Below are 17714 nucleotides of genomic sequence, written 5' to 3' on the forward strand. Positions count from 1 at the left end.
TTTATTGGAGTACAGAGAGCTACACAACATGTCCACCTTATTTTGCAACACAAAAGCTATTTCCTGTGAATGTGTGAGACTTCCGACTCTTTAGGGCTACCAGACAGTAAACCACTAGGAGAATAACGAAGTGCAGTAAACTGTTTGCTCTACATAATAGTGTGTTTATAATCACAACAATAATATAATATGAATTAAGAAATACCAGTTTGCAATATCAAGCAGCATAATCAGTTAAAATAAACTGGACGCCAGTGACACCGGAAGTCTCGCACATTCACATAACAAATGGACGCCCGATCTCACGGTAAAATACGGTGGATGCAGTGCATTAAAAAACAAAAAACAAATTAATTCTATCCATCTTACCTCATTAATAACTGGTAGATCTATGTTGCATTGCTGTTCGAAATCAAAGATTTGTTGAAAAACAATTTAATCTCAGCCTCACATATGACTGACCTCCTTGAGTTCTCGGTTTTATTTATTTATATAGTCAACGATTAAATTTGAATAACTGTTGGCACGCGCTATAATAGGACTTTTATGGTAGAAACTGAAGTGCAGCTCTACTTCCGCTCCACTAGACGGCGTAAGCTTATCGACCTCTCAGCAGGAATAAAAATAAAGAAATTGCAGATATTACCACGGGACTTTGATACTACATACAGATTTGTGACCCTGGACCACAAAACCAGTCATAAGTGTCAATTTTTCAAAATTGAGATTTATACATCATCTGAAAGCTGAATGAATAAGCTTTCCATTGATGTATGGGTTTGTTATGATCGGACAATATTTGGCTGAGATACAACTATTTGAAAATCTGGAATCTGAGGGTGCAAAAAAATCTAAATATTGAGAAAATCACCTTTAAAGTTGTTCAAATGAAGTTCTTAGCTATGCATATTACTAATCAAAAATTAAGTTTTCATATATTTACGGTAGGAAATTCACTAAATATCTTCATGGAACATGATCTTTACTTAATATCCTAATGATTTTTGGCATAAAATAAAAATTGATAATTTTGACCCATGCAATGTATTTTTGGCTATTGCTACAAATATACCCCAGCGACTTAAGACTGGTTTTGTGCTCCAGGGTCACATTTTTTATTTTATTTTATTTTTTTAAGCAATTATCTTTGAACAAACGTGGCAATATCAGTACATTTTTACATTAGAATATACAGAACAGGTGCATGAAGAAGATACAGATGTGTGCAAGGGGATATGCATTGCACATAAAACGTAATGTGTTAATACCGTAAATAAATATTTGCATATTCTGCACATGTGAATAAAGTCTGAGCTGATGGGAAGTTTTGGTGACTCTTGCTTCATAAAGCAGCTCATATGAGACTCAGAAATCTGAATAGAAATCGATTCATTTGATTGACAGAACTTTTAAACAACATGAGTGTGTGCCTAAACATGACGGTGACGCTCAAACGCGTCATTACGAGATGAATCAGGTGTGTGTGATTAGAAAGACGCATACAAAGTGTGTAATATTGCATGCAATTTTTAGCATCATCAGGTTCTTCCATTGTGGCGGGAGGAATAAGACACGAACGTGGAAAACAAGTAAATTCAGAGTAATTGACTGGGATTATACACCTGTCCAATGATGCGGTTCATTTCCGGCAGGTGCGCGTGATTACCGCTTCGGTCTCTCCACTTCCGGTGTTTGTGGAGGTTATTTGTTTATCACATTTTATTTCATATTTTATTTTATTTTTGTCATTGGATAGTTTAATAATAATAAAGACTAAAATATTTGAAAATAAATTAATTCATTCCGATCAACAGAAAATTATTATTATTATTTTTTTATTATTATTATTATTAAACAAATAACATTCACAGGGGATACAGTCAAGGCAAAAAACAAAACAAAAAACATACACAAGTCAAAATACAAATTATTTACCTAAACAAAAGTAGTAACAAAAAAAAAAAATAATAATAATAATAATTAAACAAGTTACACATAAAATATCAACTTCAAAGAATACTCAGGAGGTAACCCTTACAACACAGTCATTATTTTTTTCCATCAAAACTGTTGTTTTAACAGCTTTCTTATTAAGCGATGAGCAGAGAGATTCATAAAATAATTTCAAATCAATACAAAAGATCCTAAAATTGGGCATAGAATCAGTAACTTTACATTTGTGAAGATGAAATAGGCCACAAAGAGTCAAGAGTTTTAACATATCATCCAGCTCCTTTGATCCTGATTCACAAATCAAAAACAGTACATTACTTATTTCAAAACTAAAAAGTTTGTTGTAAGCTGAGAAAACAAGCCAAGACATTTCTTTCCATAAATCCTTTGCATAGTCACATTAAAAAAATAAGTGTGATATTGTTTCCAAATTAGAATTACAGAATGTGCATTGTGAAGAGATGTCCAACTTAAATTTTGAGAGTAAAGAATTGCAGGGATAGTACATATGAATAATTGTATAGTGAAGTTCTTTCATCTTGTTAGGTAACAGAAACTTGTTAATACCAGCCCAAAGTTTAATAGGAAGAAAAGGGTCATTTAATTTCCACTTATAAAATGCTTTAGGATGACAACTAAATTTAATATTAAAATATTAATATTACCAAGCTCCAGACCTCCAATAAATTTTTTTGGGATTTCACATTTTAAAGAATTGTAACAATTAGCCCTAACCAAATGTAACAATTTGGGTGAAATGGAATTAATAACGCATTCATACACTCTAGGTGAGGTATCCACTTCAAAGAGTTCTGAAAATTCTGAATACGAATAGAAGTTACCATCCTTTTTCAACAAATCTAAAACAAAAATGACACCTTTGTCAAACCAATTTTTAATAAAGATAGATTTTTTTTTTCCACGCAGCACATTCTGATTATTCCATAGAATACATCTATGAGGGGATCAACAGAAAATAATATAATTCAACCAGTTCACCACAAGATTCGACAGACTCGAATTATTTTAAATGTATTTTACAGATATATAAATATATTTCAGCTGAACAAAATAGTTCATTTGCTAGTTGTTTTTGTCGTCGACAGTTTATTAGAATACATTAAATCACAACAAAATAATGTAATTCAAGATCTGGCTCGATTTATATCTGCAGAAATAAATTGCATTAGTGTTATTCCTACAGTTCACCACAGGAGGGCGCCCAGACTCGAATTTTTAAATGTATATTACAAATATAGTATATTTCTACTAATGAAAATAAGTAATTTGCCAGATTTTTTTGTACATGTATATATATATATATATATATATATATATATATATATATTTGTTTATTTATTTATTCATTTGGCTAAACATGATCAACAATTTATTAGATATTACATTTCCTCGTTCACCACAGGAGGGCGTTCAAGTTCAGTTGACGTGCCTTTTTTTCTTTCTTTTTACTATTTTTTTCTTTTATTTAATTTTATTTAATTATTTAATTTTATGTATTGTTCATTTTTAGCAAATGGGAGGTATAACACAATAATACTATTAATATTAATAGTATTATTATAATCTAAATAAAATGAAAATGATATAGTCTAAACAATGATTTCTGTCATATTTACCCTAAGATTATAAATCTAACAATATATTTCTTCTAAAAAACGATGAGATGTTTTGTTGCCGCACAAGATAATCAATAATTTATTAAATAATTTTGAATCAATGTGCACGTAAAATTTTCTAAGTAGCAGTAATTTAATTCACACAATTCACCACAGGAGGGCGCTCAGTTCATTTAACTGGCATGTTTTATATATTTTTTTTTTTTTCTTTCTTTTCTTTTTTTTTTTTTGTTTAATTTGCTTCTTAATTTTCCCAATAATAGGAACGTTTTCACTGCTCAGAATAAACATTCATTTATAAAAACTAATCCGAATCAACACAAAATCATGTAATGCACGTTTTCATTATAACTCGATTTTCAGCAGGAGAAATACGTTGCATTTATGAAATTCACCACAGGAGGGCGTTTAAACTCGAAGTGAAAATGTATATTACAGGTGTAAAAATATATATATATTTTACTTAATAAAAGGAGTAATTTGAAAGGCTTTTTGCTGCTTCACACGGTAATAAACTATGTATTAAATATTAAATCAATAGAAGATAATTCAATGCAATTTCCTCTCACTCGAGTTATAATTAACAGCTGTGTAATTCAGTTCACCACAGGAGGACGTACAGATATAGTATTTCTAGGTAAACTGGCAGATTTTGTTATGCTGCATATGGTCTTAAAAATAATTTTTTTTACAGACATAATAATGTATTTCTACTAAATTCAGCAAAAACAGACAATTTTCCAGGTGTTTTATTGGTGCACAGATTAAACAAAAAATAATGAATAAATGTGAATCAACTAAAAATAATTTAATGCAACGTTTTCTTCTGGCTTGAGTTTTAGCAATAAAAATAAGTTGCAGCAGTTCACCACAGGAGGGCGATTAAACTTGAAATTTGCCAATAATGTGTGCCACAAATGTAAAAATATATTTTTACTAAATATAACGGAGTTCATTTCACTGCCTAACAACTGGTAAAAAACAATTTATCGTATACTAAATCAATGCAAAATAATTAAATGCTAGAAGTAACAGTAATGTAATTCACACAAAGTACCACAGGAGGGCATTCAGACTTTTTTAGATATGAGAAGCATGTGTAAGCAGCAGTGTAATACACACAACTCATGTTAAATTAATTTGCATGCTTAAAAAATGTAACAGAATTGTGCAGTCAATAAACATTCTTAAAGAACAAATTGTTTTATTTATTTATTTTGCTGCTGCTGCTTCAAAGAATCAACACTTTATCAAATTAGTTTGAATCAGTGTAATATATAAAAATGTAACACAGGAAATTTGGTTGCTTTCAACTGAATCGAGCCTTTCTTTTCGAGTCTGACTCCATTGAATATGAACATGATTTAACTTGAATATAATGAGCTGTAAGACTCACAGAGTAAATGAGAAGAGCTTCAGTCAGGAGCTCTCTCCGAAGATGTTTGTTAGTTTGGTGACCAAACTCACATGAGGCTGTCAGACGCAACAGCGACTATAATATAAGTTTTTACTGACTCAAACGGCCAAAAATGTTATGTAAGGACGTATCAGAACCATAGACTGATAAAAAAAAAAAAAGAACCCCCCTCCAAAAAATAGGGCAGCACAACTTCGCCCTTGTGGCTCAGTGGTCTGCGCGTCACGCCCTCCTCTGAGCGACCCGAGTTCGAATCTCACTCTTGCAAAGGAAAAATTGTTTAATTTCCAGGCGCCCAGTCCAGCAGCGGTTATACATGTCAAGCTGTCAACTTGTATAAAAATACCCAGGATCTGTACTAAGTCAACAGTTTCCCTGCAGTGGACTCTGGGTAACCCACCACTCCACGACCCAAGCCATTCACACCACGCCTTCAATTCCTGGTTCTGGTTGGGATTTGAAACTGCGCCTCTGACCCATGAAGCAGAGCTCACACCACTGTGCCACACATCTCTTTGTTCTGACTGTGCTGGAACTTATATTTCACCCATCAACCTGCACCAGAACCACGCATTCACACTATACAAGTAAAACCGAACTCGTCTTTCTGTCAGGCGATTGTCTGTACACATCAAAACACAAGGCATGGATGCTTAGTTCACACATACTTCCAAATCACTTTCACCTCATGGTTCAACTGATTCAGTTTTCAGACACTGATGGATCTCTGCGGGTTTTCGGGCTTCACTTCAGGAAACAGTGATTCAAATCCAGACTGACCATTAGCCACAATGTAGAGTTCAAGACATTGAAATGATTCAACACGCAACAGAGGATTTGCTACTCTTGAGTTGAACAATTGACAATTTTGAGCCTCAGGCAAACAAAAAGCTAGGTAAGTTGAGTTAACGAGCCGTCGTTAAGGTTAATGACAGTGTTTGAGATATCAAAAGTCTGATTCGACTCAGTGAACTGATCTGACCTCAGTAAAAGGACAAAAGATGAGATTCAGAGAGCTGGTTTATTTCATTGCTTCTGGGAGGGTAAACAGACACAGTGATTGAACTGCATAAACAGAAGTACAGGACTTTAACCTGGATATGACAACAAAATCATCTCAGCTCACCAGCAAACTACCCGTGTTCTTTCCACGTAAGATTATGTTTAATCGCACACACTCAAACACGCATTCGGCATCTGCAGGGAATAATAAAGCTAATGCACATGTACTCCAGATTGTTTCGATGCTTCTAAAGGGAAAAGTCTTTATGTTCGACTACTGAGAGAGACATAGAGAGAGAGACAGGACAGGTCCAGTCGTACCACTTGAATCATCTGCCTTAATTATTCATTATCTTTGCTACTTTAAACTTCGAAGCAAAATGCAATTAGAGCGACACCATTACAGATCTTTAACCCCCCCCCACCCCTACACACACACACATACACACACCCATGAAACACAATCCAATAAAGGGCATTTGCACTATATCAAATCCAAATTAAACAAAATATGTCATCTCTAGAAAAATCTTCATTCTCGTATGTAAATGTGTTAAGAACGGCTCCAGTCAGTGACACCGGCAGCAGCCCGCGTTGGAGGAATTGCACTTGTGCAGTCAGCAGATCAGTGACCCTCAGCTCTTCTCGGATTTGCTTTTGCGGATGCGCTTGTATTTGTCAACATACGCTTTCACCAGGTTGGCCACCTTGTCGGCGTTCACCTCGCCACTTTTGCTGTGACACACCTGAGAGGAGGAGAAAAACAATTACTGTGTGCATTTGTAAAGCTGTTTGCACAAAATTAATATGAATAAACTGGGATTTGAAAGTGGCAGAGACAATCAGTCAATATGGAGTATATAAAAATGTATGATTACATAAATGTAAAATAAAATTATATAATACAATTGAAAAATAAAAGCATATGACAGAAGAGTAAACAATGTAAATATATCTTATATAAAGATATGTGTGTATATATATATATATATATATATATATAAAAAATTATTTTTTTCTAAAAATGAACTTACTTTTTCCACAGCTTTCCGTACAATCTCTTTATATTCCTCCTTGTTGATTTCATTCTTCTGATAATATGGCTTAATCGCTGCTTTCACCTCATTGACGGCCCGCTCTTGGATCTGCAATTTCTGTTTGAAAAGGAAAATGCATTTTAGGAACCAATATCAACATTAGCGTGGAGTAGTTTGCTTAAATGTGCAAGACTTGCCTTCTCTTTTTTCGAGCTGTCAGCGTGGGCCTTGCTGTGAGAGGCGGGTTGGGTGGTGGTAGAGGATGGCTGGGCCGCATTGAGCAGCCCAGTAACTACTTTGGTTGGCATGGGTTTGAACGAACCTTTGCCTGGTACAGGAAAACTGGGCATCACCTGCTGTAAAGTATGCATATGTTACAACCAAAATGGCACATACATTAATTCATTTAAAGGGTTAATTCACCCAAAAACTATGCACCCTCATGTCGTTCCAAACCCTTTATCTTTGGAACAAAAATTTAGATATTTTTGATGAAATCCCGAGAGCTTTCTGATCCTCCATAGACAGCAAGGGTACAACCATTGTCAAAGCACAGAAACGTAGTAAGGACGTCTATAATAGTCCATGTGACATGGACAGTGGTTAATCCGTAATTTTACGAAGCTACGAGAATCTGCATGAGCAGCATCACATGCATACGTCGATAATGGCGGAGGACTGATAATGTGACCGCCTCTTTACGGGAGAGAAACATTTTTTTTTTGAATAAAGTCGCTATTTTTGTTTTCTTTGTGCAGAAAAAGTATTCAGGTAGCTTTGTGTAATTACGGTGGAACCATGGTCACATGGACCTTTAATGATGCCCTTACAATGTTTCTATGATTTGATAATTGTTGTACCCTTGCTGTTTATGGAGGGTCAGAAAGCTCTTGGATTTCATCAAATATATCTTAATTTATGTTCTGAAGATGAACAAAGTTCTTACGGGTTTGGAACGAGTAATTAATGACAGAATTTTTGGGTGAACTAACTAGTTAGGGATGGATGAATATTAAACAATTTTTTTTTTAAATTATAACAATCATTGTGCTCACCTGAGGTGGGTGGCTTTCAGATGGTACTGCTGTGAAGCCGCCCTGTTGCACGGGTGGAGGAGGTGGTGGAGGTGGAGGCAGTGCCTGCACAGCTATGGATGGGACCTGGATGAGCTGCCCAGTGGGGTGCAGCTGCACTGGCACTGGAGGGGGCAAGCTAAACTGGGGAGGAGGCTGCAGACCCACGGCTGGAGGTCTTGGCAGCAGAGGCCCCATGGGGTAACGCAGGACCCCCATCACTCCCATCTGGTGGGGCATCAGGGGAGGGGGCATGGCTGGCACCGCCTCTGTTGGCAGCGGTGCATTTGGCTCATTCTGGGGGGGATCTGGAATATAAAAACAGACATGAATGTAGTGGAGATGTTAAAGTGACCTGAACATGCTAAAGTGGGAATGCACAGCTGGCAAGATGGGCTTTTAATAAACTTGACTGTCTATACACTGGAAACAAAAATTTGTTGTTAAATCAGTGTTATTTGACTAGAGAAAACAGAGGGGGAAAAATGTCAACAACCCATAAAGTACTTTTGATGGAATTGGGTAAAATGGAATGAAATGGAATTTACGAAAAAATAAAAATGATTTGGATTTATGGCCTTTATTTGGATAGGCACACACCTGCTTGTTTCGGGACTCCTGGTGCACCTTGATCCTCCTCTTGCCTGTTCCAGGTGTTGTTCCCGCCTCCCCTGTCTCTGCGCGAGTAGTAGTTCTGCACATCAGCAGGGAGAGTGCGGCGTACGGCCCAGCTGGACGCTGATGACCACCCGGAACGATCCAGTGGCGTCTCGGCGCCCTCGGATTCTTTTCTCTTCCCTACGGCTCTATTGTCGTTGAAGCGATTATAAGAATCTGCATTGTTTGCTGTCCCTGAGAAAGAATTACGTTGCCTCCAATTATCGGATGGCTCGCCCTGCTGGCCAGATGACCAGTGTGCGCCTCCTCTGCCGCGGCCAGCATTCCAGCCGCCTCGAGACCAGGACTCTCCAGGCAGATCACCTGCATTTTCGTCCCTTCGTGGCTCACGTCCTCTGGAATCATTGTCTGGCCAAAGCCTCTCCCTCTCTTGCACCCAATCCGGGTTCTCGCTCCTGCCTCGGTCGGGCGATGCCTCATGGAAGTTGCCGTTGTCAGACGAAACGGGCTCTCTTGATGAGCAATGCCCAGGTTTCTCCGCATTGTTCCTCCAGTTGGAATTGCGGAAACCTCGACCATCGCCCCTGCTCCGCCATCCATCCCCGCCCCAAGACTCTCTCTTGCGAGGAGAGTGGCCGCCGTGATCAGCACGTTCCTGGGACGGGCTCCGGCGTCCAGGTCGGCTTCTGTTTCTGGAACGACTACGTCGCCTGCGACTCCGCTCCCTACTACGACTACGGCTCCGGCTCCGATTCCGCCGGCCATCCCGTGCCTCCTCTTGCTGTTCGCGGTTTTGAGACGTGGACCGGCTCTTGTGGCTACGATCCCGTGATCGAGACCTTGATCTGCGAGACCCTTCGCTCCTAGACTCCCTGTTGGGAGACCAGGTGGTCGTAGGCGAGTGAAAGCGAGACCTGCGGGATCGTCCCTCCCGCTCCCTCTTATCTGAGCCTTTTTCCTCCTTACAAGAGTCAAGTTTGGGCGTTGGATCGTCCATCTGAGGCACGTTCGCAGTGGGATCCATTTCAGCTTCAGCAATGTGGGCTTCAATCTCGGATGCAGGAGAATCGCACTCCATAGGAATGAGGTCAGTATTATCCTGAGGACTACTTGCATTAGTGTCCTTTGATTCTGGCACGCCTTTCTCTTCTGGAACCAATGGTTCGGAGACATGGTCCTCTTTGAGAGGTGGAGGACTACTGGATTCCTGCTCGTCCGAACAGTCTTCTGTGGTGTCAGGCTCTGGTTTCAGATCTACAATCTGGTCTGAATCATCTGTAGGAGGTTCAGCTGTTGGTTCTGCTTGCAGAGATGATTCAGCATCCTGGGAATCAGACTGAGACTCTTCTAGTTCTGCACAGGAAGGAGATGGACAATCTTGCTCCTGTATTGGTGGAACATTCACTAATTCTACTTGGTCTTCATCATTTGTCTCCACTTCTTGCTTGCTATCTTCTTGTGGTATCTGATTGTCTTCATCTCCAACCATACTCTCGGTTACGAATTCTTCTACTTTTGCCGTTTCCTCTTCCGGGCTACTGGCATCAGGGGAAGCACATTCATCCTCGGCAGGACTCGTCTGATTCTCCACCTCCATCTTCTCCTCCGCATCGTCTAGCTCTTGGTCACTATCGATCTGATCAAAACTTGCTTTCTGGTCCGGTTTTGATTCCTCGGATTCCGTTTTCTCGGTGACTCCATCTTCATCATGATTTCGAACCTCAGTTTCCTGCTTCTCATCCTCATGTCTCTCCATCTTCACCTTCTTTGGACGTCCTCTCGTCTTTGCTCCAGACCTCGGATTGCTCCCCTGCTGCCCTCTGCTTGTAGAAGCATGAGTATCATTTATGGTTTGTGGTGTAGAAGACGTGGTATCTGAATCTGTCTGCTGTGACTGTGCGGCTGAGGAATCCTCAGCCTCAGAGCGACTGTGTCTAGAGGAGCGCCTGGTGGCAGCAGCATTTTCTGCTGGTTTCACTGAGGTCTTTGACCCAGAACCCCTGGTTCCCTTTTTCTCTTCACCTTTGGGGCAGGTAACGGCACAAACTATGCCATGAGGAACTAATAAACATAGGAAAACAAAATAAGTGTTAATAAAAACTAAAAGAAATTTAAAAAGTAACATAACTGTGAAGAATTGAAACTAAAATGGGCACAACTTCATTTTAGTTTTCATTTGTAATACGTAATTCATAAAACTTCCATTATTATAAAGTTGAAACCTTTAAAAAAGGTAAGATATTTACCGGAATCTCCCTCTTTTTCTCTATGTGTGTGTGTGTGTGTGTGTATATATATATATATATATATATAGAGAGCGAGAGAGAGACTTAGTGTGTGTAATAAATAAATAAATAATATATATATATTATTTATTTATTTATTACATACACTAGATAAGTCTCAATCTAACAAAAAAATAATAATTAACCCAGACATCACCAAATTAAAACATTTTTTGGTATCTTAAATTTTAGCTCAATTTTAAATGAGTTTCAAGTTTAGTTTAATTTTATTTATAGATAAAACCTTTATCATTATAATTTTGAATGTTTTATCAAAATAAAATACAATTTAATAGCATTAAACATTTTTTTAATAATACTTGTTAGCACATTAACTTTGGCAGCCCTAAAACTAAAATAAATAAAATAAAGACTAAATAAGCTGAAGCTCGAAAACTAAGAAAAAACTAAGAATAAAGCAAACAAAAACTAATGAAAAACAAAACTCAATTGAAAAGACAAGGTGAAAAAAAGTTAATAAAAACTAAAGAGCAAATTTCAAATAACAACTTGAGAATTATGTATGTTCTTTAATATAAATAAAAGAAAATTTGGTTTTGAGTGGACTTACCTGTGTTTTCAGAAAGCAGTAGATTCAGAGAGGCGGAGACAGCTGACAGAAACAGGTGCGAGCGGAGTGATACCCTTAAAGTCGATAAGTAGAAGGTCCATAAGCCAAAATAAGGGACATGCACACAAAAGGATATAGCAGCCAAACTGTACATATACTATATTTCAAATGAACATTTTCAAAACAAAAGCTGACCAAAAACATGCTTCTCACCTGGGCACACCTGTAGAGAGGACAGGTACAGAGGCAGGAAGCCACCTGCGTTTTCTCTCTATTCTCCTCCACTGGATGCCGTCTGGTCCCTCCTCAGAAACCTCAACAGATCCTGTCCTAGAGTGCAAAACAGAAACCACTTTAACATGCATCCAAGAGACACTGTTCAGAAAAAGAAACAAAAGTCACATTCTGCCATTAGGTCAGTGTGTGCTTACATGATCTGTGTCAGTGTGCCAACCGTCGCTCCCTGCTGGCTGGGCAGTGATGAGTGAAAATGCTTAGTGAGCAGAAGAGAGTGGCATGAGTCTCCATTCACCTGCACACATAAATACTGCTTAACACTTCCTGTTTCGTTCATGTGAGATAAATAAGACCAAACTCAAACACAATTAGTTAAAGACTCACCTTTCTTTTTTTATCCACAGATGCATCCAAATCACCTACTGGGGGGAAAAAAGACATTTATTTCAATAAATTTGGAGAGCTCTCAAGTCACTTTTCTGTTCTGTTATACAGAGCTCATCACGGCAATCAATTGAATAAATAAATCCGTGTAAGATGAAATAAAAAAAGAATCCATATCGAAGCACATACATTTTCTGTGGCATTTCTGTTTGGTGGTAGCTCTTTTCTCTTGCGTTCTCTCCGTGTTTCCGGTCTCTCCCCTGTTAACGACACAATTCCCTATTTAATAATCAGATAAACAGCATATGCAAACACAATCACACTGCACTTACACAGAGACGCGACACATTCGTGGCCAATCCTGCCTGCAGCACGTGTCACGTGACTCTAACAGTCTGGGCGCCTTCACAGGAAGCTGAAACACAAAGGAGAAGCTCAGCTCAGTTTCATCAGGAACAAGTGCCTCTTACCGAGACGTACAGGACATCAGGAGGACGTCTGACCTTGATGCGCTGCTGCGAGGAGCCTTGCAGGTAGATCACGCTGAAGGGTCTGCGGTCCACCGGGCAGGACTGAACCATCTGTAGCCCATCACACACAACATAACATATTACAACATTACATTGAGTTTGAACTTTGCAGGTTTCGTGCAGCTTTTTAAGAAACTGATCACGTGATCAAAAACCACATGCACAAGCTTTCACAGATACTCTGGTTTACACATATATATCAGGGCACGACATTAATGCTTGTCCGCGACAAGTGGATATTTTTTTACGGGCCAAGTGAAAGAAATTTGATTTGACTTAATTTTCCTACATTCAGTGTAAACGCCGACTGGCTGACAGTAAGAAAGAAGTTTCTCTTGTTTTTGTGCCTGTGAAAATAGTTCCAAATAAAGCCACAGGAGAACTGTTGCCAACTCTAAGCAACACACAGTTTCATTACTGAATCATTCAGCGTTTTTGAACAAATCGGGTGAGTCAATGATTCAATGACTCATTCATTCACTTATGCTTCATTGAGTGACTTGCTTCCACTTACTGGTGGTTTGGTTTCATATTTTGTTGATACTGATTACATATTAATGATGTCTTATTATTCTAACTGAATTTATAGATCAAATTTAAGAATTTGACATGAAAGATAACTCGTATTTTATAATCTGTTTGGTCAAATAATCTGATCAGTCGAATATATGGTCCTACACCTTCCACAGCCGATATAAATAAATATAAATACATTTAGACCACTTAAGTTAGTGATTGCCATTGGGATGTGAAGAGATTTTCAGCCAGCATAACAAAAAATGCTTTTGAACCAAATCACCTACCCTGCCTTTAAGAAAAAATAGCTCTTTATAAAGGTAAAAAGTGTCCTAGAAATCAATTTAAGGGAGCAAATATCACAAATATAAAGTAAGACATGATGGAACTCTGATAGAAATACTTCAGAATAAGAAAAAGCAACGACAAAAACTTATATATATATATAGTTATATTGTTATATATAGTACTGTATATAGTTATTGTTTGATTTTTGATTACTGTTGTCATCTTAAATGTTAGTTTGATTTTTTATTTTTGAAATAAGTCTCTTCTACTCACCAAGTCTGCATGTAGTTCTTCAAAAATACAGTAAAAACTGTCATATTGTGAAAAATTGTTACAACTTCTAATGTGCTGATTTGCTGCTCAACTCTATATATGTGTATGTATAAGCGTTTTAAATCAGAAGTGACAGCTGACCTGAGCCCAGCGGAGGATGCAGGCCGAGCAGTAGACGTGTCTGCAGCAGTCCGGTACGGCTCTATCCATCCGTCTGGGTCGGTTCAGACAAATCGGGCACCGCGGAGCCTCCTCATCCTCCAAACTCTCATCAGAGTTCTGCCCGCCTGAAAAAAAAAAAAATCACAAAGTTATTAAATACCTTTTATAGAATGATGCATTAAAATATGAAATGCATCCCAGCCAATATGGGATGCAAATCAGTCCTACATGCCTAGTTCACTTTAGCGTATGTAAAGTTAGAAATGCAGCATGTCCAGATATGAATAAACCCCACTCACCCTTTCCTGGCCCCTCTTGCATCTCTGGCTCCGGGTAACAGCAGCTCTGAGCCCTGATTTACTGTACCAGCACATTTAAAGAAGAAACATGTGTAATAAAGTACAACGCAGACATATTAAGATCATCATAATGACAGCGCAACTCAGTCACTGTGTCTTTATTTGCTTTGTTTATTTACTGAGAACAGCTGAAGTTTAAGTTGCTGATTAGCAGCTTTGAGCGATAATAGAGGCCTTTACAGCGCTTTATACTCATTTAAGTTAGTCTTATATGAATAATTATTGTGGGTAACACACATAGACACATATCGAGCTGCTTACATGCCATGTTTATAAGTTCAGACTCTTGTTTATCAGTGTGACGCGGCTAGCTGTGTTAGCATCTGCTGTCATTAGCGCACACTCACCTCCGCGCGCGTCCTTCCACGGACTTCAGATCATATATTAGCACGCAGGACGCTCCTCAGCGCAAAAACACACACTTTTCGTGTACTTTCATGAGCATTTGCGCTCGTAGTTGCGATAAATTTGAAGGCGTCCGGCCACATGTGGGTCAGAAGCTGCAGTTCCGCCTCTTCACAGCTGGGTGGCGCTGCAACGGGGCATGATGGGAGACTCACCGCGTCATCACGTAGGGTTTAAGGTTCACAGAAGAAGAATTCGGTAGAGCGGCTGATGCTTCTTCCTGTGGATAAAAAAATTTAAATAGTCCACCAGAGGGAGTTTCGCTTGCTCAGTATATTTAAAATTACACAATACATAATTTAATAACTAAATAAATAAAAACGAGGAATGAAAATACGAAAACAAATGATAAAGCTGAAATATAAAACGTTATAATAATTATAATAATATTTTAATATAATATAAAAGCAATCCATGAAACCATTTCTTCACAACAATCAAATATTTTTATTAATTAATTTCTATACTATTTTTCTGATATATTATACTAAGTATTAGAGCCAGAATAAATCCTTCCTTGAGTATTATTTTAGATCTCAGGATATTTTATCGATTAAAATTATGTTAATTGCATCAATAAAGCTGATTGGTCCCTTAAACATAAATTATAATAAATCTGACCAATAAGAGAGCACGTCGCTGCCGCAACGCTCCTCCTCTATAGGGTGGGCTTAGTTCCTTTCCACCGAAATAGTTTTCTAACGGTCGTTGAACTCGAAGCTAGTGTTTGAATGTGATTACCACTGATCTGATCAGTGGTGATTACTGTTGTAATGTTTCTGTTTAAAGCGATCGAGTTTGATTACACTTTTAAAAAATTACAATATAAACTATATAATCCAAACGGCATGACTTCAGTTGAACAACAACATGCAAGCATTACAAAAAGTATCCATCAGAGGACGGCATTGTCCACACACACACACACACACACACACGTCTGGTTTGCTATCCTTGTGGGGACTCTCCATAGGCGTAATGCTTTTTCTACTGTACAGACTATATATTCTATTGCCCTACACCAACCCTACACCTAAACCTACCCCTTACAGGAAACTTTCTGCATTTTTAGATTTTCAAAAAACTTAATTCTGTGTAATTTATTAGCTTGTTTACCCGTGGAGACCTCAATTTAGGTCCCCACCGTGACACGAGTCCCCATGAGTCTGTGTGTATTCAGGTTTAAGTCCCCACCTGAATAGAAAAACAGGTACACACACACACACACACACACACACACACACACAAGAAGTTCTGTCAATTTATCACAAAACCTTGCCAAATTTGTGTGAAAATATGAAACATAAAAATAAAATAAAAATGATTAATGAGAATGAGCTTTATTGCCAGGTATGTTTACACATACAAGGAATTTGTTATAGTGCTCCACAGTGCAACAGAAGACAAATTATGTATGATATGTGCAAATTTGAAATGTAAATAAGTATGTGTGTTAAGTAAATAATGTATAATAGTGTTGTGTGTTCCACGTTTATTGTCAGGTGTTCATGAGATGGATTGCCTGAGGGAAGAAACTGTTCCTGTGCTGGTCGTTCTGGTGCTCAGAGCTCTGTAGCGTCGACCAGACGGCAGCAGTTCAGAGCGAGTGTGCTGGATGTGAGGGTCCAGAGTGATTTTGCCAGCCCTTTTGCTCACTCTGGATGAGTACAGTTCTTGGAGAGCGGGGAGGGATGTACCAATGATTCGCTCAGCAGTCCGGACTACCTTCTGTAGTCTTCTGAGCTCAGATTTGGTAGCTGAGCTGAACCAGACAGTTATTGCAGAGGACGGATTCAATGATGGCGGAGTAGAACTGTTTCAGCAGCTCCTGTGGCAGGTTGAACTTCCTCAGCTGCCGAAGGAAGTACAACCTCTGCTGGGCCTTTTTTAACAATGGACTCAATGTGATTGTCCCACTTCAGGTCCTGAGAAATTGTGGTGCCCAGGAATCTGAATGACTCCACTGCTGTTCATGATGGTGAGTGGGGGGGAGTGCAGAGGGGGTTTCTCCTGAAGTCCACGATCATCTCCACAGTTTTGAGCGTGTTGAGCTCCAGGTTGTTAAGACTGCACCAGACAGCCAGCTGCTCAACCTCTTGTCTGTAAGCAGACTCGTCACCGTCCCGAATGAGGTTGATGACTGAGGTGTCATCTGCAAACTTCAGGAGCTTGACAGAGGAGTCTTTAGATGTGCAGTCGTTGGTGTAGAGGGAGAAGAGCAGTGGGGAGAGAACGCAGCCCTGAGGTGCACCAGTGCTGGTCGTACATACCTACAATAGGCCTATAAACCTATATTCACCCTCAATTTCTGTCTAAAAGTGTGTGTGTGTATGCAGCCCATTTTAGCTGAAAATTGTGGCCCATTTTAGCTTAACCAGCCATTTCTACCTAAAATGACCTTAAGTTTTTTTAATAAATTTAACTTTTTTATTTGAAAGAGCATGTCAAAACATTGTTCATAAACCTTTGCTTTGTTGGTAAGCTAACCTATTATTGCTTTAGTACCCTTATTAGTGATTAATGTCAGGCTCAATTACCTTACAATTTCTCTGACAAGCTTCATGTAACACTCTGCCCTGCCCTCCTTAAAAAACTCAGACCAATAAAAATTATTGTTACATGTCAACAAGTGTTGAAGCAACAGTGCAAGATCAGTTATTGTGATTTTCTGTAAAAATTTAAAGAGATATATTACTGTCTCTGGTGGGACATGTGATGTGCTGTCTGTATTTTGGCAGTTCACGGGAGAGATTGGCTTTATTAAAGTCCCGAAGAATGATTAAAACAGAGTCCGGGTGCTGTTGTTCAGTCTCTGTGATCAGATCAGCCAGTTAATCGCATCCAAAATAAAAGTTTTTGTTTACATAATACATGTGTGTGTACTGTGTATATTTATTATGTATATATAAATACAAACACATGCATGTATATATTTGAGAAAAATTTGTTATGTTTATGTATTAAATA

At 38.4% G+C, this 17714-nt stretch overlaps 1 protein-coding gene across 6 annotated transcripts; it reads right to left on the reverse strand.

The window, feature by feature from the left end:
• Positions 1-4510: 4510 nt before the first annotated feature.
• On the reverse strand, positions 4511-14920 carry scaf11 (SR-related CTD-associated factor 11). Of its 6 annotated transcripts, none has more exons than XM_058773515.1 (15): positions 14690-14920; positions 14283-14343; positions 13963-14108; positions 12718-12795; positions 12547-12629; positions 12404-12474; positions 12215-12249; positions 12025-12086; positions 11807-11923; positions 11594-11667; positions 8720-10798; positions 8102-8427; positions 7244-7402; positions 7044-7163; positions 4511-6755 (listed from the first exon to the last, which is right to left on the reverse strand). In XM_058773515.1, the coding sequence occupies exons 2-15, from the start codon at positions 14302-14304 to the stop codon at positions 6645-6647; spliced, it is 3483 nt and encodes a 1160-aa protein (XP_058629498.1). In that variant the 5' UTR covers positions 14305-14343; positions 14690-14920; the 3' UTR covers positions 4511-6644. The 6 variants fall into 6 exon arrangements, with proteins under 6 accessions (XP_058629498.1, XP_058629496.1, XP_058629497.1 ...); XM_058773513.1 differs by having other exon boundaries at positions 12025-12125; XM_058773514.1 differs by having other exon boundaries at positions 12215-12252.
• Between the last annotated feature and the right edge of the window lie 2794 nt (positions 14921-17714).

The sequence above is a fragment of the Onychostoma macrolepis genome, chromosome 04 (assembly GCF_012432095.1).
Source record: "Onychostoma macrolepis isolate SWU-2019 chromosome 04, ASM1243209v1, whole genome shotgun sequence".
NCBI lineage: Eukaryota > Metazoa > Chordata > Actinopteri > Cypriniformes > Cyprinidae > Onychostoma > Onychostoma macrolepis.